This window comes from Myxocyprinus asiaticus, chromosome 48 (genome assembly GCF_019703515.2).
Source record: "Myxocyprinus asiaticus isolate MX2 ecotype Aquarium Trade chromosome 48, UBuf_Myxa_2, whole genome shotgun sequence".
NCBI lineage: Eukaryota > Metazoa > Chordata > Actinopteri > Cypriniformes > Catostomidae > Myxocyprinus > Myxocyprinus asiaticus.
In genome coordinates, this window is record NC_059391.1 from 15,137,239 (window position 1) to 15,164,116 (window position 26,878).

General features: G+C 36.5%; 1 protein-coding gene across 1 annotated transcript; it reads left to right on the forward strand.

The window, feature by feature from the left end:
- Positions 1 to 3,296: 3,296 nt before the first annotated feature.
- Positions 3,297 to 26,361, forward strand: gnaia (guanine nucleotide binding protein (G protein), alpha inhibiting activity polypeptide a). Its single transcript, XM_051692016.1, has 9 exons — positions 3,297 to 3,743; positions 15,894 to 15,936; positions 17,124 to 17,265; positions 19,076 to 19,233; positions 21,980 to 22,108; positions 23,956 to 24,085; positions 24,441 to 24,594; positions 24,767 to 24,974; positions 25,295 to 26,361. Exons 1-8 carry the CDS (start codon positions 3,626 to 3,628, stop codon positions 24,955 to 24,957), a joined length of 1,065 nt encoding a protein of 354 aa, XP_051547976.1. The 5' UTR covers positions 3,297 to 3,625; the 3' UTR covers positions 24,958 to 24,974; positions 25,295 to 26,361.
- Positions 26,362 to 26,878: the final 517 nt, after the last annotated feature.

Genomic DNA, 26,878 nt, shown 5'->3' on the forward strand with positions numbered 1-26,878 from the left:
CCGAGTCGAGACTGAGACCAGTAAAGGCTGATTCTAAGTCAATAATTTTTTATGAATGAATTAAATAGTTTAATATTAATAAATAGAGTAATATTTTTACATTTTCTTCAGTATGTGTAGCAGTCATGTAACTAATGGCTAAAGCACTTCTAAAAGACTAGAGGCCGTTCAGACCAACACAGTGCAACAAACCCAGATAGCACACATACATCTCCGAGATGTAGGTTTTAGATCTTTTCATCTGGAAAGCTTCTAACATCTTAAAAAGATAATTTACAATCATTCTAAATCATAAACGTCTCATCTGCTAAATGTCTTACTGACATCCGAGACATACTTATTGACATATGTCTTATCGACGTATCGCAGATGAGCAAACAACGTAAAATAGTCGTCTTCCAGATGTAAACACACACATCAAATAGACGTCTGGGTGTTGTACATGTGCTATCAGGGAAAAGAGTATAACACATGTGTCTCGAGACACGTTTTTAACAGTTGATGTTCTTTTTACCTTTACAAAAGAACTTAAAAAATAATGGTGGTGCTCCTGCACGAGACGCCAAAAAGACAGCGATACGTAATGCAACGGTCAAAGACATCTGTTTAGCATGTTTACATAGAAAAACAACTGAAAAACAGCATGGGTGGACGCAACAACGTATTTGGTGTGAACAGCTCCTTATTAACAAGACACAGCACAAATGGAAGTTTCACAGTTACCTTTCAAAAAAGCATTATTTTGTTGACTGTAGGTGAATATCCACTTTATTCAATGAACGAATCATAGCCAATTGATTCAGACCTTTTTGCTAACCTGTTTGGCCAATTTGCTTAAAAGAACCGATTCAGTAGAATGATTTATTTGTGAACTGGGCGTCATTAGTTCAGACTCAGCAGATTGAAATGTGGGACATGACGTCACGATCTCTGATATTATCAGTCAAAAATGTTTGCCACATAAGTCGAAGCTTTTCACTGTATATTTTTTGAAAAGGGACTCGACTGGACTCAACTCCGAGTCCACACTTGTTCAAGTTCGAGTCAAGACCGAGTCAAAGTGCTCACGAGTCCATGACAAGACCAATACCATGAAAATATCTGGTCCGGTCTCGAGTACTACAGCACTGCCAAAATGATTGCCCTGCATTTTAATTAAATGGGTTGAGTGGCCCCTGCCTTCCACTGTGGTTCTTTGAGGGTATGAGGGAGAACTTTGCTCTCTGGTTTGCATGCTCATGACATTTGAAATTTAAATAATATGTAAAATAATGAGGCTGTCTATGATAATATTTCTAAAGCCTGTGTATGAGGTCATCTTTTGATTTTCAGTATGGTTTTGTGCCACCTGAGAAAATCTCCTAAATCTGTCTTTATTTTAATATGGTTAGACCCATAACCAAACCAGCCAGATGTGGCCTTATTCATCTCACCTCATGGGACCACTGGCTCCATAAATGACTTCATAATTTAGAAAACTATGTCTACTAAAACTATAGTTGACTAAAAGTGTATGTTTGAAATAATATTGCCAGGGTACTTAATTGAGTGGATGATTTGATTTGATTCCCACACTTTTTCACAATAAAGTATATATATATATATATATATATATATATATATATATATATATATATATATATATATATATATATATATATATACACACACACACAGCTCTGGAAAAAAATTAAGAGACCAGTTCAAAATGATCAGTTTCTCTGGATTTACTATTTATAGGTATGTGTTTGAGTAAAATGAACATTTTTGTTTTATTCTATAAAGTACTGACAACATCTCTCCCAAATTCCAAATAAAAATACTGTCATTTAGAGCATTTACTTGCAGAAAATGACAACTGGTCAAAATAAAAAAGATGCAGTGTTTTCAGACCTCGAATAATGCAAAGAAAACAAGTTCATATTCATTCAGGATAACCTTGTATGTGGCTTAATGATTCATGCGTCCTTCACAAAGACGAATCTGTCCGATTCCAGCCTTGCTGAAGCACCCCCAGATCATCACCGATCCTCCACCAAATTTCACAGTGGGTGCGAGACACTGTGGCTTGAAGGTCTCTCCAGGTCCCCATCTAACCATTAGACCCCAGGTAGAGGATTGGTGATGATCTGGGGGTGCTTCAGCAAGGCTGGAATCGGGCAGATTCGTCTTTGTAAAGGACCCATGAATCAAGCCACATACAAAGTTATCCTGGAAGAAAACTTGCTTCCTTCTGCTCTGACAATGTTCCCCAACTCTGAGGATTGGTTTTTCCAACAGGACAATGCTCCATGCCACACAGCCAGGTCAATCAATGTGTGGATGGAGGACCACCGGATCAAGACCCTTTCATGGCCAGCCTAAACAAACAAACAATTGATTAATTAATTAATTAAATTAGTTTAAATTGTATTGAGTTTAAAGGAACATTACAGGTTCAATACAAGTTAATCTCAGTCGACAGCATTTGTGGCATAATGTTGATTACCACAAAAATTAATTTAGACTTGTCCCTCCTTTTCTTTAAAAAAAAAAAGAAAGAAAGAAAGAAAAGGGCAAAAATCGAGGTACTTACTATGGAAGTGAATGGGGTCAGTCTGTAAATGTTAAAATACTCAAAAGTGTAGCCATAATATGATAAAATCACTTACTAACCTTTTCTGTGTAAAGTTATAACCAATTTTACAACTTTGTTGCCATGACAACATAACCCTGTAGACCCTAAAACCCTCAAAGGACCGTACAAATTAAGATTTAAGCAACTTTACAGCTCAATTAACAACAACGTTTTAACAGAAGAATGAATGTAAGTGCTTTTATAAAAAATTATAAGCTTCATATTTCTGCCTGTAAACGCTCCAAAAATTGGCTCCATTCACTTACACTGTAAGTGCCTCACTGTAACCCAGATTTGTGCTTTTTTTTTTTTTTTTTTTTTTTTTTTAAAGAAGATGAGGGACGAGTCGAAATTATATTTTTGTGGTTTTCATTATGCCTAAAATTTACATTTAGTCATTTAGCAGAAGCGACTTAAAATTATGTCGATTGAGCTTAACTTGTATTGAACAGGGAATATAAATTTAAGAAATGTCATCAAAAGATGTGAAAACGCACAATGCATTAGTCTCCCCCCCCCCCCCACACACACACACACACACACACACACACACACATAAACTTAAAAATAATGTACAGTGAAAATTTGACAAGAATAACTTGGTTCCATTTTGCGTGCGCGGGAGCGTGCACTCAGGCGCGCGGCCGAGGAGGGGGGGATTTATGTATGAAAAGAAACAGGAAACTCGGCTGATCAGATCAACACTTTTACAGTGTGGGAGAAGCCGAGCGTGAGGCTAGGCGTTAAGGACTCAGTTATCACTTTATATTTAATCAAGCATGGCCGTCAAGGCACTCGATTGATATTTTACATCCTCTGTTTTTATCTAATTAACTTTAGAAACTCCAGTGTTTAAAAAAACTCGAGTTTTAAGAGACTGCGCGTGAGTGAAAGAGTTGGGGAGACTCCCTCATTCGAACCACTTGTGCATGATATTTCTTTCGTTCTCCCGTTTATTCGGCTCTTTGACGCCTTATATAGTTGGAAACCGATTTAAACGCCTGAAACATGGGGTGCACCCTGAGCTCGGACGACAAGAGCGCCCAGGAGAGGAGTAAAATGATAGACAAAAACCTGCGGGATGATGGAGAGAAAGCGTCGCGAGAGGTCAAGCTGCTGCTGCTTGGTGAGTTCTGAGCTCCGCCAATGAACAAGCACACCAAACTTAACTTTAAAGGAACTTTGAGAGACTTTATCACTGTGAACTGACAGTATATAATCTATAAATGACGTATGAGTGGAGAATAAAGCAGTTAAACCCATAATTATGAACTCGGTAAACTTTTTGTCCTTAGTTACCGCGCTGGTTTTCTCGGCTAGCATATAAAGCTAATTCACTCAACTGAAATCCTCTATTGCGTTCATTTATATTGCTATATGACTACAGTGGAAGTAATCGCCTATATTATATTTACACTTTGTATTTAACCGTTTTCTCGTCTGAACATGCATAAATCGTGCTTTTATTTTGGCCTTGACTTTTTCACAATACTAATTTGCATATTCGCTAATGGCCTGTTAGGAGCAAACGGCTTTCGCATAATCCAGCCAACAAAAGTCTAGAATTTAATCTGATTTAATCCCCACTGTCTGATTTACAGAGATAGATCTGATAGATTAACGACATCCTCATCCAATTATGATAAATGAGATTGTGCATATGGAGGGGCCTGCTGGGTACTTTGAGTTAGCCAGAGTGGATGAGACTGTGGGTTTAAAAGATGATTCTGAAATGTGTAGTTCTTTTAGCCCAAGGTTTTAAGGCTAAATTGATATCCATTCCAAAGTTTTAAGCCCTATGTTATTTCGTAAACAGCTTTTAAACAGAACTCCTATAAACAGGATTGAGTGGGTGTGAAGAAATTGGCTACTGATTGAAGAAAATGTGTTTTTGATACGGCTTGATAGTTGTTTTTGCATTGAAAACATGTCTATTCCCCTTACATATTGTTTTGTAGTTTGTTTAGTAGACGTGTTCCAAAAAGCTCTTATAATCTTTATTTTTCACTTTGGGGTGAAGAGAATTAGGATGTTCATTTGCAAAGTCCTACTATGCACAGTTGCTGTATGCAAACTGTATCACTGGTTCACATTTGTCTTTTTTTACCTTAAAGCAGTAGAATTGTAAATTCATTGTGATTTGCATACAGGCCACTTTTTTTCAGTTTCTGATTCCTGTTTTGCATTTGTTTCTTCTGTAGCTTTCCAGTATTTGTGTGCCAGAATTGTTGAGGACATGAGTAATAAATCCAAACTATTTGGAATTTGAAACTTTTATTATTTATAGTTTCTGTGGCTTCAACACATTAATATTTGTTTCTAAGTAAACTCCACAGCCTACCATGAACATAGACGCTTTGTTTACATTCACACCGGTTTTTCTCTCAACTTGAAGGGGCAGGATTTCCACATGCACTGCTTAAAGTTAGTGTCCATTTTCCCTGCTTTTTCTCTGCCTTGAAATAAACATGCAATTAAATAAGCCACATATGGTCAGTAGTTTGCTTTTCATTCTTTGATCTGAAAAGTCAAGCCAGTATTGTAGAATAACCTCATATAAATTCTCAGGCGTGATGTGGCATTGTTTGCTAATTGTATAACTTGGCAATTTACCAGTTGGCCTGTCCTCCTTGTGCTGTGTAAATTGTTGGTGTAAGAGCAGGTTTTATGTCCTCCATCAAGCTTTGGGGAATTGGCTGTCCAATTAGCTAGTTAACTGGATTCCCCACTGTGCTGATTCATTATCCGACCCCTGTGAGCCTCACGTTCTTCCAAAACTTTGCTTTCTTAGGTTTGTTTGCTTTTTGGTGTTGTGGATCATCAGCATATGTGTTTATGGCTGCTATAAAACAGGCTGGACATCCTGTTAAGAGTGCAGTGTGGACAAATGGAGACCGCCAGAGAAGAGAGTACTTTCACGGGTGGGTAGGAAAAAAAATTGGTTGCAAAAATGAATGAGCATCACAACAGTAGATTCAAATCTGATGTTGAATCTTTCAGTGAAGATGAGCAGCACTTATTCATGGTTAGCAGCATGATCTTCACCGCATGTGTCTCGAGCAGTGGGTGGTTACCCAGTAACCGAAAAGCTAGTTCAAATTATAGCACCATAAACTCAGGCTCAGGAGACCAAACAAAATGTGAAACTGCTGCTTTGGGAGTCAAGTTCACTGTTTGTGGATTTGAACAAATCCCTTACCCTAAAAATTGAGCATATGCACATAATGATACAAGATGGCGCTGCGGATGGCAGCCTCGGTGTGGATCCCTCCAATTCTTTTGTTGTTTTTGTTTGTCCTGTTTAGTAATTTTTTCCAATTACATGCGTATATATACACCGATCAGCCACAACATTAAAACCACCTGCCTAATATATATATAAAACCACCTGTCCCTCTCGTGCCGCCAAAACAGCGCCAACCCGCATCTCAGAATAGCATTCTGACATGATATTCTTCTCACCACAATTGTACAGAGCAGTTATCTGAATTACTGTGGACTTTGTCAGTTCGAACCCGTCTGGCCATTCTCTGTTGACCTCTCTCATCAACAAGGCGTTTCCATCCACAGAACTGCCGCTCACTGGGTGTTTTTTGTTTTTGGCACCATTCGGAATAAATTCTAGAGACTGTTGTGTGTGAAAATCCCAGGAGAACAGCCCATCTGGCACCAACAATCATCCATGCGATTATCTAATCAGCCAACCGTGTGGCAGTAGTGCAGTGCATAAAATCATGCAGATACAGGTCAGGAGCTTCAGTTAAACACATTTTATTATCATTTAATGTAAGAACTTTTACTTGTTAATGGATATTATTTAATAAAAATGAATGTTTGTCACTGACTGTAAACCTCCCTGCCCTGGGTGCCGAAATGTTTGCGTGAAGTAACACACACCGGCATCTCGACGAAATGGGAGTTGAAGATTTCAGTACTCGAGGGATTAGTCAGAGTACTGGAGTAGACAAAATGGGCAAAATGCCCATACCTGATTCTGATAATTTGTCCCATACCATTTGTGCTATGGGCATGGATTATCCAAATCGTATGATTTATTAGGGAGGGAATGTGTAAATTTATTTATTTTATAAAAAATTAGAAATTTTTTTTTTTTTATTTATTTATTTTTTTAACCTGGTGAGTGATAACCCGGGCAATGTATTTCCATAGACATCCATTGACCAGAATTTGATCCAGACTTAGGTTCTTTTGACTTGGACCATTAAGTAAACACCCAGAACACCCCAGCACCCACATTGCAATGCACTACAAGCCACACCTCTAGCAACAGCATAGCAACACCCTGGCAACCACCCAGATCACCGAACAGTCATGGTGGTGAGTTTTGCATGAGCAAAACTCTTTAGAAAATGTAAAGTTTCAGTTCTTATTTGGAATATTTTGACATAAGAAATGACATTTTAATTGCTTATACTGCCCTTAGCAGTTTATTGCCAAATGATGAGATAATTTCAACAGAGGAGATATAACAAATCAAAAATACATTTAATACAATTCTTGCCAAAGGTGTATTTAAATATACTTTTTAATGGCTTTTCAAAGACTTATTATAGGTGTAAATGCAATCCAATAGTTGGTCCTACAATAATACACTTGATTAGGAACACCTGTACACCTACTTATTCATGCAATTATCTAATCAGCCAATCGTGTGGCAGCAGTGCAGTGCATAAAGACATGCAGATACAGATCAGGTGCTTCAGTTAATATCCATTAACGAGTCAAAGTTCTTACATTAAATGATGATAAAATGTGTTTATAAAAAGCATTTATAAAAAAGATCAGCAGTTACAGAAATACTCAAACCAGCCCATCTGGCACAAACATTCATGCCACATTCCAAATCATTGAGATCACATTTTTTACCCATTCTGATGTGAACATTAACTGAAGCTCCTGACCCGTATCTGCATGATTTTATGCACTACAAAGCTGCCACACGATTGGCTGATTAGTTAATCGCATGGATGATTGTTGGTGCCAGATGGGCTGGTTTGAGTATTTCTGTAACTGCTGATCTCCTGGGATTTTCACTCACAACAGTCTCTAGAATTTACTCCAAATGGTGCCAAAAACAAAAAGCGTCCAGTTGAGTGGCAGTTCTGTGGATGGAAAAACCTTGTTGATGACAGGTCATTGGAGAATGGCCAGACTGGTTGGAGCAGACAGAAAGGCTACGATAACTCTGATAACCCCTCTGTACAATTTTAGTGAGCAGAATAGTATCTCAGAATGCACAACACGTCAAACCTTGAGAAAAATGGGATACAACAGCAGAAGACCACGTTGGGAACTTAATTAGGACCAAAGTGTTCCTTAGGGCTGTGTCGATACAATAAAATATTGATGTACCGCAATACTTTTTCTCACGATATTGTATCGATACTTTAGCTCTATATATCGATATTTACATTCAACTATTTGTTTTCATATCATGTCCAGCATTTCAATAAAAAAAGCAGGTCATCTAAATAAGTGCAAACTCAGTGTGCTGTTCTTCAGTGTAGTCAGAGGTGCTTCTATGAGGCTCAAGAGAGACTGTAACTGAGCCTGCTGGATTACAGTTTCTCTCACGAACATGCTGGGCATCTCTTGTGCGTTTGGTGGAAAAAAAGCACATCCAAGAACCAATTAATGCAATCGAAAGTCATGAAAATATGTTTCCTATATATATATATATATATATATATATATATATATATATATAAATAAATGGAAGCAGTTGTTATCCATCTTAAACACTTTGATATTTGTTTCTGAGAAAACTTTCTAGCCTATGTTGAAAGAAGATTAATAGTTTGGATAAACCACAAGGCTCTCATGAACTCATGTGGGAGTTCTGGGGGTCCCTTGGGTGGATTCATTGCTCCTGTGTTTGGTTTCCTCACAGTAGAGTTTGAATCCGAGTGAGTGATGCTGATGTGGCCTAATTGCTGTTTGTGTTTTGGGACTGAGAGAAAGAGAGAGCAGCATCCTCCTACAGGAAGTTTCTCAACCACAACTGAGATGGTTAATTGAAAAGTTTGCTTGCCGAATGAATGAACTCTAGGCTCACAGCAGGGCGGAGCTCCATTTATACAAAAAGCTGTGTGAAAGGATTAAAATTTTCCTGAGCGGGGCAAAAAAAAAAAAAAATGGATGTGCATAACTTCATTTCCTAAAGTGACTAGCTGGTGAGTTGCTTGGAGAACTAGGCGACTGAAAAGGCTGGTTTCGGCTTTTCAAAGGATGCATTTTTGCGTTCAAAGAGTGTATACACACTACAGAAAGCTCTGACGGAGTGTTTGACGACTAGAAATGCTTAAGCCCCATTTGGAAGTTGTGGAAAGAGCCATGTCTGTTTGAATTCAAAGTGGGCATACAGGGAACTGGATTTCATGAAAGTCCTACTCTAAAATTCTTATTGGTCAATAAATGGCTACAATAGAGTGCGTTGCTGCAAAAGTAACTTGGTTGCATGACAGAGTGTACATTTTCCATGTGTAACGCTTCCAGTAGCGTTTCCAGTTGAGCACAGCTCGGTACGGTACAATTACAAACCTTTCCTGGTCTGAAGTTCTCAGCACAGTTAGCTGACAGTTCTCAACTGCGCTGGTTGAACGCCTTAAGGGATGTGGTGACTCGCCATTGGTCACTTGCTTAGTCTGTCCATTTTAATCCTCATTTCACAGTAACACAATCGAAAAAGAAACCGAAACCGTAGCAACGAGGTTGGATTGGTACAGAATGGCGCAGTTCCACAATGAGAAATCCTCATCTGGATGGTTGAAAACAACCTTTATTGTTGTCACAATATTGACATTTCAGTAGTCAGTACTAGGGGTGGGAATCACAAGGGTCAAGATACGATATAAATGCGATTTTATATTTTTGTTGTATTGTGATTCAAAACTGCCATGTATTGCGATATTTGTCATATTTTACTCACTGTTTTTCATTCTTATTCATAAGACTTCAGTAAAATGTTCCCTAAATGCATTATTAAATACGTTGATATAAAAGTGCCAAATAAGTAGTGTTTATATGTAACATTACTCTGTCAATTTAAATATAATTTTTTCCCTTTAAATGCATCCTTTTGCGATTCACAAAACGATTTTGTGGCTTCAAGAAACTTTGAATATAATGCACGAGTCATATGGACTACATTAATGATGCTTTATGCTTCTTAATGTCATATAGGAGCTTGACTGTAACGACCATGACACACAATAATGCACAATCCGGTATTGCCCTGGAAAATGCACTAATGACCAAAAGAGCGATCACTACTTCTGGTAATGCAGACTTTAATGTGCAACATAAACAATGTTTTTTTCCAGATCTTTGACTAACCGAAATGTTGCCAAACTGATTTGAAATAGGAAGGTGGATTTTGAATAGTCACCAGCGCGCTCATGCTGTCAACATTTTCCGTATTGTGGGTGACGTCAAAGGAGTTTGGTTCTGTCTCAGCGGTAAAACATAATAACTGTGCCATCTCAGGGGCTGTTGTAGAAGTTGAAAAATTTACATAATATCGATTTTTGGAACGTGAATATCGATACAATATTGTGAGAGACAAATATCGAAATACTATAACTTATCTAGTTTTTCCCCCACCTCTAGTCAGTACCAATACTAGAATAATTTCTAGATCGTCCATACTAATTTTTTATAACAGCAAGAACTTATACTAATTATCAAAGTAAACATTGTTTCAAGTAATTTTTTTTGTGATTCCTACCAGCAGCAAATGTTTCGCTCAAACCTGCATGGTTCTGAGACATATATAATCGGTTTACAGAGATCTGCCTGTAATCTCATTACAGCAACGTAACGTTTAATTAATCCATACAAGTTAACACCTACACAGTTCCTCAGATCAGTGGTGCTATGATTGCCTCTTGCTTTTATTCCAGTTGTTAATATACAGTTGAGAGAAGTATCCTGTACTATAGTTTCTCAATGCTAAGAAATTGGAGAGCACATTTGCGTTCTTATGAAGACCCGTCTGGCCAAGGTACCTTGGAGGAACAAACTCGAACAGACAGGAGGACGTAGAACGCATCTATTGCGAGCTTTGAGATATGCCACGATCTTCCTCTTGCAACTGACTCTCCCAGCACATCTGTAGGAGAGAGATTTGTTTTTTTTTTTTTTACGGTTAATTCGAATTTACGTTTTGAATTAAAACTTTTTTTTTATCAGGGAATCAAGGTTTTGCATAAAAATATTAGCAAACGCTATAGTTAGATGGTTTGTCAATCCACCAAAGGCTGAATAAGGAAGAGAAAAAAATTTGCAACGCTTGGCTTGATGCCGCTCCAAATCTGATCAGCTGCACATGTGTGCGCTCCAGATGAACGTAATAGGTTAACAACATGTAGACTGATATAAAAGAAACGGGTAATGTTTCCATTATAATGGTACAGTGTGATTGTATCTCAGCTTCGTCCATCATGCATGTATACAATGGCTTTATCAGACCTGGCCTTGGCTTTCTGCGTATGTTGATGAACGGTCTTCTTTCTTTTCTTTTTACCTATAATAAAGCATTAGTTACGTGACCGTTATGGACACTTCATTTCATATGGATAAGCTATATATGGGAGAGTTAAACATCAACCTCTCGTTTTACCATGATGATTCAGATAGATCGCTAATTATTTCTTTGTTCTGTGACATATTTCAAGGGTGCTGCATTTATAGCCAACATTTGGGAAGGGATAATTTTGACAAACTTTGCGAGTTGAATTGTAATGATAAATCATTTCATATTGGTGCGCAACAAATGTTGACAGAGTATGGCGACTCTCACAAGCTGTCATACATTCGCAAACTTACAGCTGCAAATCTTGAAGGAAAACACTGATACATTTTCTTTGTTTGCCACCATAGTGCCGCTATGACTTCTGGGACTTTTTTCTTTTTGCGTCACCATCCGCTGCATCCTCGATAGCAGCCTGATCAAGAACACGTCTGGGTAATTTTATGCATTCTTGAATATTGGAATTGAATTTGGGACTATTTAAGGAAGTGACGTCTTTGTTCCTTGAACATTTCCGGCTATATGTCATACTCATTCAAAACAACAGCAGGAGGTGCTTCATTCATAGTGACTTTAACACAATTAACTTTACTAACGTTAACACGATTGTCATAAAATGTCATTATTAAAATGTGGACCATGTTGTGCAGTGGTTGGATGCTTTGATCTAACGGAAATTGAAGTGTTTAGATTTCCAGAAATGCAACCAATAATTAACGCATGAACCGCTGCAATGAAGTGAGATGGCTGGATACATACAGTACTAACAACTGTTGCACCCATCTTATCTAATATAAAAAAAAAAAAATATTAATGCCAACTTATTGCAAGTTTGACAGGTAGAGTCTTAAAAGGGACTATAGATCGCTCCCATTATAATGAATGTAGTCATTTACATTTAGTCATTTAGCAGATGCTTTTATCCAAAACGATGTACAAATTAAGAGTCCTTACCTTTTCCGCAGGTCATGCAGACAGCTTCATTGAATGGCTTTATTGATTACAGTAGGAGCAAGTGTTGTCAAAAGTACCGACACTTTGATATGAAGTCAATACTAAAATACAAAAAGACGTAACGATTTCAGTGTTTCTGCAGTACCGTTAGTACCGAGCACAGTATGACTGACACACGACAGTTTTAAAATGCTCACTGGCTTATTTTGAATGCATGCTCTTTTACTCCTTTTACACTGAAATGGACAATTAATCAAATTAAAATCGTGACATGTCCTAGTGTGATTTATTAAACCGCTAAATGCTGCAATCTTACTGTGGATGAGCTGCGTACTTTGTATGTATAAATCGGACTGCTCGTACACTGGAAACTCCAAAGAGACTGAGAATCATTCACATTGTATGAGATGAAGCAGAGCACTAATCCACTGTGAAACGCGTATTACATGTAGACTAGTGCCCGGTATATTGATCGGCCGATATTTGCCTTTCACTGATATATCGGTATCGGTGTATATTTTACCGATATGCACCGATATGAACACTTTTTTTCAGACAACATATAATGCAGAAAACAGTGCTTTAGAATTGGTGTCATAGCGTAGTTTGTCCAGCAGAGCGTGCTCGGACTCCATTATTTACAGAGCTGACTCTGAACTGACGGTGGCTCTGCAGACACAGCGTAGTTAAACGGTGTGGATTTGAGCGATCTCTTCTCATTAAATTGCTAACTAGTTTGTGAAATACATACTGGAAAGTTAATAAACAATGACCCCATCATTTTATATTACTAATATAACGTTAATCCTGTCCCTGACAACCATGTCACACATGTTTATCACATCTGTTTGCTGTTAGCCAGCTATAGTTTGTCAGTGCAGTAAGTAATGTAGCAGATTGAAAGGTAAACATCAGAGCATCTTTTTGCAGCTCGGCAGACAACGGTGCGGTGGTGGATTGTGTGTAGTGAGTGTTGATTTCACGCTTCGCTGTTACCTAGTTGGTGAGACACGATGCTGGAAAGTAAATAAAGTCCATCTTTTACTCCCTGTGGCAATGAGCTTACAGCTAACTAGCTAACCACATAGCTTCATTCATACCTTGTCAGCGTGTAAATGTGTATTCACCAAATTGTTTTGTTCAGGATTCACAGTTTGGTACCCCCTTCAACTGAACAATTCCAGTCATTGCATTTATAAAATGTAATATTTAAAAGTCTGGTTTTCCAGACATTATAATAGGATACGTAATAAAAGTAGATTTAATAAATAGTATTTTCGCCCTGTGTAAATAATAATTAATAGGAACTGTATCTAAAATAAATGAGGGGTGATAAATACTAATACAACAGGCTGGAAAAATAGACATTTATTCATTTTAATTTCCTATACATTATATTTTGAATGTGTTGAAACTTGACACCGGGCAACGCACCTTAAAAACGGCACCGTTAGATCGGTTTCATGCTGAAGAGCCGCTTAAAAGTAATTTATTTATTTTTTTTCTCTCGTAAATGTAAATGAGTGTAAATGCCAACATCATCATATGTCAAAAGGACTGATGCCTGTCATGCAAAACATGAGCTCATTGATGTCATAAAATATCAGTCTGCTTTTTTATTCCATCAGTTACTCCTGGTCGGAGGCTTCTGTAAATATTTAGTTTATACATAGGGTTTCGTCCTACATAAATTTAATGGTGCAATGCTCAAATATTTAGTAGAGCGTGAATTGTGACTTAGTGCCCATTTATGCCACAACTAGGCTAAGTTGTAACGTACATATAGTTGGTGCAACCGGCCCCTGATGTTTATTTAGCTATTAATTTTATTTGAATTTATTTTTTATTTTAATGGTCAGCCATTGACTGATACGAAACATACAGTACTGATGTTTATTTAGCTATTTATTTTATTTTTTATTTATTCTTTATTTTAATGGTCAGCAATTGACTGACACTAAACATACAGTACTGATGTTTATTAAGCTGTTTATTGTATTTTTATTTCTTTATTTTCTCAGTGTTCATTTCTAGAATTTGTTGACAATGTATAATAATAATAATGTCAAATATTCTTTGATAAAAATATTTACGAAAGCTGCCTTCTGAGTACCTTTGCATAGCCATATCGGTGCAAAATCAGTGCACAATCCACATAGAAAAGGTCTGTTTTCATTCCAGCTCAAAAATTTGCTATATCGGTCACCATATCGATAATCGGTGAATTTTCCCTCTCTAAAATCGGTATCGGTCTCAAAAATCCCATATCAGTCGGGCTCTAATGTAGATTATATATTTATATAATTAAATCACAGCATTTGCACTTTATTCTCAACTCAACTTTATTCTCAAGTTGACCAAAGTGCTTCACACTTATAAAATTGTGTGCAAGTGTGTGGGCGTGAGAGGGAGAGAGTGAGCGCTCAGACCGTGAGAACAGGTACTCTTCAATGCAGAAATAATGCAAAAGCAATGAATGATGGATAAAAAGTTTAAAGTTTTGGCCAGTTTAAAATATAACCAGAATCGGAATCAGAATAAGTTTTATTGCCAAGCATGCCTACACCCACAAGGAATTTGTCTTGGTGACAGAAGCTTCCAGTGCAAAGAGAATACAAAAACATTTACATACAAACATTTGAAATGTACATATAAACATATATATTTGTAAACAGTTAAATAAGAATAAAAAATAAGATACAACAGATAAATATATAGAGGAAACTACAGTAGGGCAAGAATGTTGTTCACATATGTTATTTACAGATAAACAGTTATGTGCAAGGTGATATAATGTATTGTGCAAAAGAGGTAGGATATGTCAATAAATATAAATGGAATATAAATAAAAATAGTTGAATATAGACATGATTGTATTGCCACAATGAAGAGTATTGGGGGCAGTTTTATCTGTTCATAAGGTGAATGGCCTGAGGGAAGAATCTGTTCTTGTGCCTGACTATTCTGACTGTAACCTTGTGAAAGCAAACATTGTTACTATTTTAGCCCCTGTTTCGGAACAAACCAAGCAAGCTACAAGTCTGAAAATGTTCACGTGGTACTTGTTATTTCGGCGAGCTCCATGTGATAGGGAATAAGAGCGAGAGAGTTGCGGTGAGTTGGAATGTTTGTCACCCCTCCACCATTTTGTATTGGCAAGTGTGTCATACCTCCAACTGAAGAAAGGGAGATCTTAGCAAAACGGTCTGCATGTGTGACCCTCTCGGCCAAAATCACATTGTTTGGAGTCTGCTTGTGTTGCGCCGGCTTTAGCCAGTTAGATAACTGTGACAGTTTAAAAAACAGCAGAATTCGGATCAGTGTCCAGAACGTCATAGAAAATCAAACGTGTAAGATTTCAAGGCATAAAAACACGTCACTACATCTTATATTTGTAGATCTTGTACAACACAGCACTAGTCACTGGGCAAGTGAAGATTGGCCTGAAACTTTCACAATGGCACAATCTTTTTTTCAGAGCTTAAATTGACTTGAATTGATAGGTCTTTTGTCCCACCCCATTATTACTTTTGGAGAGGAATCAAAGGGACGGAAATAAGAAGTGCTTTAAGTAGTAAAATATGTCATTTTCAAGATCTGATTGAGTGAGAGATCATTTTGCTGAGCTGGCAAGAGCCATGCATTTTTTTTTATCTTTACAGTCAGCTCCTCATGCTAATTTGTGGAACAGGGAAAGGTCTGGAATCTTTGGGTATGTGTCCATCTGGCCAACTCTTTCTCTCTCTCTCTCTCTCTCTCTCTCTCTCTCAGGGGCTGGTGAATCTGGGAAGAGTACAATTGTTAAACAGATGAAGTAAGTTTCACCCCAATTATGTCACCATTACATGTCACACTAGTTTAAATACCATTTAGAAATCACACTATGCAAAACAAGCTAGTTTACTTAGTATTGCACAGTGCACATTACATTATCATTTGAATATGGACATTACTTAATAGGGGATATCACCCCTGCATTTGTTAGCTGTAAACTATCATGACATTGTAATATGCTCCCATCACTGAAACCCACGACATCACAGTTCCCAATGGCATGAGAATTAATAAAGCACTTAAAGCGGTGTTATTTTGTAAATATACTGATGGCTAAAAAGATGTTGTCAGGCACAACACTCCGCAGAATGGCAGCAACTAGGGATGTCAATTTTCAGACATTTTCATTGTCAATTGTCGTGGAAATTAATGGCCAGTTGATCTATAAAATAACCTTAGTAATGTAAAAGTGTGTGGAGGAGGTGTTTAAATTAATACACTTAAGAAATGCAAGTATTGGCATTTCCAGTTTTAAAATATTCTTAGTTCATTGTATTTTAATACATTTAGGCTATGTTTAGTCCAAATTTGTGAATTGTTAAATTACTGTTATTATAACTTGTATAGAAGATACATATGTGAGTTAATTAAAACTTCACGTTGTGGATCGTGGGATATTTAGGATACTTGGGACTCATTTGAAATGTCAAATTGAAAACTGACATAATTGTAGGTTGGGATGAAACATGTGCTGACATAATTACTGAATGCTTTTTTTCTGAAATTAACTAATCGGTGATCTATAAGCTTAATCGATCAAATTATTAACGACAATTAAACGATTATCAATTAATCATTAACATCACTAGCAGCAACCCCTTCAGCATCATGACTGTTTTCATGATACAGCACAGCCCTTCATTAGTGCCACATTGCTTGAATAAAATGGTTACTACATAATGAATTTGTATAATAAATAAAATACAAAGAAAATGCTTTATGTACCAACCTTCCTGTAGATATTGTCCCTCATATGTAAACAAAGATTATTAGTTGACCTCTAGGGTTGATATAGTAGCAAGGTGAACTGGATAATTTATATTATAGCTCTTACTGTATTGTGGATTTTAACACAGCTGGAACACTGTATTGACCAACGTCTAGGATCAGATCAGTTTATAACTTCATATAATTACTTGAAAACCTGACATTGTCTTTCTCCCACAGAATTATCCATGAGGCAGGCTACTCAGAGGAGGAGTGTAAACAGTACAGAGCCGTGGTCTACAGCAACACCATCCAGTCCATCATCGCCATCATAAGGGCAATGGGCCGCCTTAAAATTGACTTTGCAGATGGTGCCCGGGCTGTAAGTGGTGCTGTTATATTGTCAAGTTCCATTCCAGGAATATTTAACCCCTTAAACACATACCTAGAGTCTTTAGAGACCCGGGACCTCATTCCACCCCCTGTACCTCACCCATTTTTTGGAGTTGTGCCCATACCTCTTTAGTATTCTTCAATCAATCTCTTATAAATTGTGTAACACAAAAGGAAAATGGCAAAATTGCACAAAATTATTATTATTATTTTTTAATGGTTTAAGTACCAAAAATGTATAGGGTCTCTAGAGACTCACAGTATGTAAGAATGTTGGGGTTTTTCTTTTTTGCACTTCCATAAATTATATTTTTTATAATTGTTTCATATATATATTTAAGTTTACTATCACAGGATATATATATATATATATATATATATATATATATATATATATATATATATATATATATATATTATTTATTTTTTTTTTTTTTTTTTTTTTGTGTGTCTTACAAGAGAAATGAGTACACAGTTATCTAACTGGCTAAATGAGTAGTATATTAATACAAATAAATACTAGATCACGTTGACTTTCTGTGCAACAATGAATGATCAACAATGGTAAATTATCAGTATTTTATTTGCGTATATGCATACATAACATACATGCAATTTCTTAATCAAGGTGGCGCTGTTGTTTCAGTGAATTAACTTGTTTACATTTGACATTGCTATTTGATGAAGAAACAACATCGAAGTAAACACATGAACAGTATGATAGGACTATTGCAATTTGGGTGTACTAATAAAATAATGTAAATTGTGCATCTATTTAGACAAGTGCCTGAGAAAATCCACATAGATTACACATGTTTAGATTATGTGTTATGTGTAGCTCAGTATAATAATGTTTGACAGCCAGTTACATCTCATGAAATTTCAGTGTGAAAATAATGAATCCTGTTCTTGATTTTGTTCTCTTTAATTTATGAAAAATAAAACATCAAAATATATTTTATTGTTTTCGAATCATCTTGGAAATATTTTTAAAATGTTACACACTCGGGGCATTTTGTACATCCATTTTTGATAGATATAGGTGCCGGGTCTCTAAAGACCCGAATATATAAGGGTGGTTGGGAAAATTACCGTGCATTTAAGGGTTAATAGGAAAATGAAAATTGTCATTTTTCACTCACCATCATCTCATTCCAAACCAATATGCTAGTATTTTTCTGTGACTTACACTTACAAATAGCTTTATTCATCATTTATTTAATTTTCCCATCTGCCTAATTTGCATCTAGAATGCAAAAATGTTGATGCGCCATTATTAAATATAGACGCGAACTTTGGCGGGAGGGAATATTATCAATGAATTACAACTTAAGTTTCAGTCTGTTCCTCACACAAGGCAGTTGTATTCAGAAGACTTGGGATATAGCACTGGAGTATTATGGACTACTGTTGTTACCTTTACGGTGTTTTTTTTTGTTTGGGTTTCTTTTTGGAGCTTGACAGACATGATCAATAAAAGCTGTTGGATGGAAAAGCTGCTTAAAGATAAACAAAAAAAAAAAATCTACTTTTGCGTTCCATTTTAAAAAAAAAAAAAAAAAAAAAAACTATAGGGGTTTGGAATGACATTGGGGTGAGTAACAGAATTGTTTTAATTTTTCGCTGAACAATTATTTTAAGCATTCCAGCCCACTTAGGATTTTTTTATGTTATACTTTTAGAAATGAAACAGCTTGCAAGAAAAGATGCTGAAACATCAAAGGGGAATTGTGTGTTAAGTCTTCATTGACATTACAAAAGAGAAGGTTCTTTATGTGTTTGATTGGCTTGTCTTGCAGGATGACGCAAGGCAGCTTTTTGTACTTGCTGGCTCTGTGGATGAGGGATTCATGACTGGGGAGCTGGCTGGAATTATCCAGCGACTATGGAAGGATGCAGGAGTGCAGGCTTGTTTCAGCCGCTCCAGAGAGTACCAGCTGAATGACTCTGCCTCATAGTGAGTTTCTCTCTCTCTCTCTCTCTCTCCCACAATCCAACCCATTCCAACATAATGACCTCCGTACTGCCCACAGAATTCTGCTCTTCCTCCTTTTTTACATTTTGGCCACTGACCATTACCTCATTTATTATGAGCAGATGTTTTGTTTTATATTGAGCAGAGTTATAATGAATGTTATTCCATCCATTATGGCTTAGCATTCAAATAGGCTTTATGCAAACTTTTCAAAAATGCAAATTTGTCTTGTCATCTCAAAGCATGCATCAAAACCGTACCTTTTGCATAGAGCCCAAACGAACTAGACATTTACATTAGAGATTTCTATGGTAACTTGCATAATAAAGGTGGCATGCATCTAGACTGACTGGGCTAAAAAGATATTTGAAATTCAACAGTTAAATATTAGGGGTGGGACAATTCGCTCAGAGAATCGTAATCGAATCGAAGTCAGTCTAAAAATGACAATGCATCGTGACCAGTAATTACAGACTAAATGTCATGTGCAGGCAGATACGATCCAGGTTTTGAACGAGCAGGCTCAGCAGGGTCATAGAATGAAAAACTGTCTATTAGTAGCATAAAGGCGGTTACACGGGATATGTGGTAACCGTGAGTTCCTTATTCATTTTGGGATAGGAAAAGTGGCGCCAGGTGGCTAAACAGAGACGCCTCCGCTTGCCAAGCCCGTTTACGAGAATTCAGTCGCATTGTCATGCACACTGCGAAAGATATTTTTTTAAAAAAATTTTATCTTTTCATGGCTGCCTCGTGTCATTGACCAATCACAGGTGACTGTAATCAACTGATTAGTTCCCTTCAGAACAGCCTGAAATCACTCCCTATTTGTAGCATTCACTATAAAGAGAATGAGTGTTTCCGTTCACAGCCAATGACTGCCCACCAGTCACATTTATTTAAGCCAAGTTCTATTCATGGTTAAACTGTTATTGAGGAATTATACATTTTATGGCGATACAAAAGCAATATTAGCATAATATACTGTATATCATTATCAGGGAAGAAGGCAACAACAATGAACTTACGTTGGTCAAATGGATGCAAACAGTTTTGAATAATGACACAGAAAGCCGAACTCGGCAGTATTCATCTGTCTGTCCGTCCGTCCATCCATCCATAAATATGTAGGTTCGCAGGGTGAACTTGGCTGCATAAACGTTCTTTATTTCAAAGTGCGCTTTCTTTCCCTTTAATCTCACGTGCTCGGCTCTGTGTCTGTTGAGAGAAGGTACGTATAATATGAGACGGACACATTGGGTATTAATATATAATGATAATCAATTCTTAAATTTTGTAATCGATGCATCAAAATTCCTTTGATAGATTAATGCATTTTCCCACCCCTATTAAATATATGGTTTCAACTAAACATAAGCAATGTTACTAGAGCGAGTTAAGGGGTGATATGATCAAAATCTTATATCACGACATGAACAATTTTATATCACGACAACGATATGTATAACAAAATAGTAAATTTTTTCTTTAAAAAAAACAAACAAAAAAAAAACAATTAAAAGTTGGTTTATAAATTAAGTAAACATATTGTAATGCCTATTTTTGAATAATCCAGTCAGTGAATTAAATACTTTTATAAATGAAAACCTCCCCCTCATATAATTTTCTCTTTATTTGGAACTTGACATAAAAAAAGAAATAAATAAAAATCTCAATTTAGTTTTAAATCAAATGTACTTTTATATATACTTTTACATAATGCTAAATTTCACACAGTGCCACATTTCAGTCTGATCCTGTTGACTAGTATTATGATTATTATAAACTTTTCTTAAACTCAACGTCTTCTCCAAGCAATGAAACAAAGGAAATTACACAAGTAAAATAATATCCAATAGAAATAAACATCATTCGAACAGAATTTAATTAAGGGTGATGATGTGTAGTTTAAAAATGCACTTAATTATTGATGTATGACGCATTGTTTTAGCTGTTTCCCTTGTCAGTGGTGGTTAAAATCTCCATAGCGCTTTAAGGTAAAAAAAAAAAAAATCTCAGTAGAATTCAAATAGGTCACGTAAGTTTTGTGGTTTGTGCCGCAATATCGAGATTAATTTTTCTGATTGAGTAGCGTGACTCATCTCGCTCTGTGGTCTCCTGTCTCTGGAGCACAAATGGGAAGCCTGCTGAGCTTGCGTGCACTTGCATGCTCCAGAGATAGCATAGTGAGTGCGCGACAATTGTCTCAGTTTCATGTGAAGCTACTCCGCCTTCCTCTTGCATTTCTCCAACAGAATGTGTACCACGTACATGTAACGTGAATAGAATGAGGTGCACATTTCTTACCATGCGGGGGCGACTTTGCATTACTGCGATAAAGACGATAATCCAAAATATATTTGTCAAAATGTATTGTGCCTAATGAAGTTCTGCCTGGTGAACAGCCTGATTTACATTTACACATTTACAGATGCTTTTATCCTAAGTGACTTGCATTGCATTCAGTTTATACATTTTGTCAGTACGTGTGTTCTCTGGGAATTGAACCCATGACCTTGCCATTGCTGGTGCCATGCACGGTCAATTGATTTGAATTAAATTGAATTCATATGAATGGTTCAGTTCATTTAAATCACTAAATTGATCTTGGATTCTGAAATTGAACAGTACTCATCCCAACCTTGGGATTATTAAAATGACTGGAATTATTAAAATGACTGATCTTATCAGAGTTAAAAATGGTCCTCTTGCGTTTCTCACTTTCTAGCTACCTGAATGACCTGGACCGAATATCCAGTGCTTCTTACGTCCCCACTCAGCAAGATGTCCTGAGAACCAGGGTGAAGACTACAGGTATCGTGGAGACCCACTTCACCTTCAAAGATCTTCACTTCAAGTGAGTGCTGCCATTGTATTTGAAATGCCTGCACACTTTCAGCTGGAAAATCTGATATCAAAATTCACAGATTTTTCTGAAATGCGCTGTATGTGTGAGAGAGTAAATTATGGACTATGTTTGATGTCAGCATGATTGTTGTGTTCCTCATTTGAGTTGAAAAGGGAAAGTGACTCATCTGTTTATACATTGCATCAGATAAGTGTTAGTGTGTCTGATCAAAATTACAGATCTTAAACCATTATTAACCACAATTTCCTCTAAATATAACTGTGTATTTGTTGTGTAGTCTGACATAGAATTCTGGTCCTCATTGCAGCTTATTCTGGCAAAGAACTGCCTAAGAGGGGATAAGACAAAAAACTGACCAACATGTAAAGTGACCAACCACAGTTTGTTTTTTTTTTTTTTTTTTTTACTTGCGCTGAAGTGCGGGGTTATCTGACATAATAATAGAACAGTGCCGAAAAATGAATATAGTGCTGGTACCTGACACACAACAGCTTTAAAATGCTCACAGGCTTATTCTGAATGCATGCCCTATTTCTCCTTTTACACCGAAATGGATAATCAAATTAAAATCATGACATGTCCTAGTGTGATTTATTAAACCACTAAAGGCTGCAATCTTAGTGTGGAATGGATAAGCTGCGTACTTTAAATGACGACTGCTCAAACACTGGAAACAGACATCATTCGTGTTGTATCAGATGACAGAACAGAGCACAAATCCACTGTGAAGCATGAATTACATGTAGACTATATATTTACAGAATTAAATCACAGCATTTGCACTTATTTCAACTCATCTTTAGTTTTGACCAAAGTGCTTCACAGTAATGGAATTTTAAACATAACATTTCAAAATTACCACAAACACCAGTAATCTAAAATACAGACACTCTTTGTCCTACATTTCATTTGTCAGACTCAAAGGCCAATGTAAAGAGATGAGATTTCAAACGTGACATAAGTCTTCAATGATCACACTGGGATGTGTCGCGAACTGTTTATCCGGAAAAGTGACGCTTCCGACAAAAAACACGTGTCATAATAAAAGCACGATTCAAAATAAATGTAGATGCCTGAAATTGAAGAAATTGTTACAGAACTATATTAAAACTGTATAGTAAAATGTTCTGTAATATTCACTGTAATAATAATTAAGCAGTATATCACAAGCAAGACTTCTGTTGAATAAAAAAAAAATGCAATGACATGTGAATAGAACTTTAACTTGTCAAAAGTTGTAAGAACTAATTGATTATACACCATTTTGATAATTAAACTAATTATTAATTTAAAAAGAAATTATCATATTCGCATATTTTTGTTGTGGTATCAAAATTGGTATCAAGAACTGTAAAATATCACTGGTATAGGTACCGACTACTGAAATTTTGGTACCGTGACAACACTAGTGCTGCATCAATCTCCACCAACAGTTCTTCAGAAAATACCATATTAACAATTGCATAAAATGTGTATAGACTTTGTAAACAAAATGTATGTCTTTCTGTACAAAAGAAATAAGGTTACTTCACAGGCATCAGAAGTGGTATATACACCGTTCTCTTCATAGATGTGTAAAACTCTGATGCAGCTAACCATGCAAACTTTAGTTCTTGCTCAAAAGTGCTCATTGTTTCAACCTGGTACCTTCTTAACGCAACATTGTTTCCAGGCGGACTAATTAAAAAGACATTGAGGAAAAGCAGCCAGTCGGACTGGAACTGGTGATTTTTGTGCAATATTAGACTGTGTGTTGTGTCTGAGGCTGATACTTTTCAATGTGTGTGACCATTCCAGAATGCATCTCACCACCCAAAACGTATCTCTACTTTCAGAATGTTTGATGTGGGCGGTCAGAGATCTGAGAGGAAGAAATGGATCCACTGCTTTGAGGGTGTGACCGCCATTATCTTCTGTGTGGCTCTCAGCGATTATGACCTCGTCTTGGCTGAGGATGAGGAAATGGTGAGAGCTCAAACCTCAAACACACAATCTTCCAGTGTTGGTGCTCATCTGATCCTTTGACTCAGCAGTGTCACAACAGACACTTTTAAAGACCCCATTAAGTCGCTTGACAAACGCAGTTTTCTTTGCTGTGTTGACGGAGTTGGATATAGCAGTGGGCTCTAGCCTTTAGTTTACATCACAGCCATGAGCCATGATTTGCTGTTAGCTATTGCTAGTCAGAATTTGGTGGTATTAGAGGGAGGGACAGTCATACTAGAGAGCATTTGGTTGGAGAAAAAGATCATTAGATATGCCTGTGAGAGCAAAATGAGTCATCAGAATTTTGGTTTATTTTCTCTTCTTTGGGCAACAGAACCGAATGCATGAAGCTATGAAGCTGTTTGACAGCATCTGCAACAACAAGTGGTTCACAGACACTTCCATCATCCTGTTTCTCAACAAGAAGGACCTGTTTGAGGATAAGATCAAGAAAAGCCCACTTACTATTTGTTTCCCAGAGTATGCCGGTATGAACAGCTGTAAATCTTTTGAATCAAATTAATCTCCTATAGTCTATATTGTCTTTCGTAAATAATATACAGGTATGTTTTCTGTGTCACAAGTGTTCAAAGTTGACTTTCATTGGTTAACTGTGTATTTCTGTATTTAACGTTAATTGTGTAAAACTCCCTCTACAAGGATCCAGCACGTATGAGGATGCAGCCGCCTATGTTCAGTGTCAGTTTGAGGACCTGAATAAGAGGAAGGACACCAAAGAGATCTACTCCCACTTCACATGTGCCACAGATACAAAGAATGTGCAGTTTGTCTTTGACGCAGTCACTGATGTCATCATCAAAAACAACCTGAAAGACTGTGGGCTCTTTTAAGTTCAGCCAACTCACTGGTGAGCAGGAACTCATTTTAAGGAATAGTTCACCCAAAAATGAAAATTCATTTACTCATCCTTATGTTGTTCCAAACTCATATGACTTAAAAAGAGAAATGTTAATGTACTAGTCCCGCTTTTCCATATAATAAAAGTGACTGAGGGGACTTGGGATGCCAAGCACTAAAATGACTAAAGTAATCCACACTAGCTGCTTTTGTCTTGAACACGTCAAATCATTTTTAATTAATAAATGAGTTATTGAAATCTTGGTAAAAATGTAATTTCTTGTTTCTTTATCATGTGTTTACCTTTTGTATCCCATCTGTCTTTCACAGTACAACGTTGAGCGGCCTGATGTGAAATCTTTGGGAGAATCAGAGCGAGAGCAAAGTCAACCATGAACATGAATGTTGAATGCATTACTTAACTTTTTATTTATGTTCTCTGAACATTTTAACATTTTTAGAAAGTTTTAGAAAAAAGTCTTTTGTGTAAAATATTTGTAATAACTGTAATTGTTGCTTGATTTAGGTTTATACTTTGCAGATCCTTTGTATTGGATATTTTTCACTCTAAGGGTTTTTGGGAACAATTTTCTGTCTCTACTCTGAATATTAAGGTCATGTGCTTTCACTATTATTTGCAGTTCATGTTGCAGTGCTTTTTTTTTTTTTCTCGACTAAATTAAGAGCCACTTGCTATTTATCCCCAACGTTATCATAAATATGTTTTCACTTGTGCATTGAATAGAGTATGAATACAAGAGAATTTTAAGACCAAATTACTCTGGGTGATCGTAGAGCTGTGAATTTGAAGGGAACAAAGCCAAGCGTTTAGATATTTGCACATTCCTTCCTTGTGTGGTCAAAATATATATTTTTTTTTATCATTTATGTGAGAAACGTGTATGGTGATCTGAGTACACCCACCTTACAAGGACAATGTGTTCATGCCAGATTTGACTGCGATTGGAATGATGGAAAAACTGTGGTGAGACTCTCATTTGTTAATGAATTTGGTCCTCTGCACCTGCAACTCATGAGCTGTTTTAATGGAGAACTCTGCAAAAGGTCACGATATTTTGTGTGTTCTATGAAGTAATGTGATAACAGGCATTTTATTGATCAAATGGAACAGTTTATTTCTATAAAAGGGACCAAAGGATTTTACACTTCTGAATTCCAATAACACATTTATTTTTGCACTAGGTCCATATAATCCATGTTATGTAACACATGAGTCAACCACCTTTACAATGTATTGTGTGGTGAAAGAGTGCAGACAACTTTTCTGACAGTAATGTATGATGTTAAAATGGTTTTAAATTCCACATCCCTAAAATGTCAAAATGTTGACTAATATCCACTATTTTGCTAATAAAAATGCAGTTGCAATGACGGCATCCTGAAATCGATTTGATTGTTTTTAAACCATAATTTGGGAGAATAATCCATTCTATACAGATATTAGTGACTGATTTCATCGGCCTATACCTGTTTCCGATTAGCCGATTAAAAGACATGTTTGATAACGGTGTTGCTTTTTATAAATTGATTCAGCATTGTCAATGAATACTCAACAAATTCAAATTTCTGTGTTTAAATATGTTTTTGTCAACTTTAATATTGTGTTAAATAAGTCTTCATTTAAATTCAAATCTTATTTGCTGTGTTTAAATTGTGCTAATTTGATATAATATTGTCTCCCTTGCCCTCTATATGGTATCGGCACGTTAAGTTCCTGGCTCAGTACAATTTAAGCTCAATTGACAGCATCTGTCATGATTTTGATTACAAGAAAAAAAGAAACCTTTTTAAACAGTGCATTTTAGCGTTTATGGACTGGCCCCATGCACTGCTATTATAAGTACCTTACTTTAACTGGGATTTTTTAACTTGTTTTTAAGGGGATAGTTCATC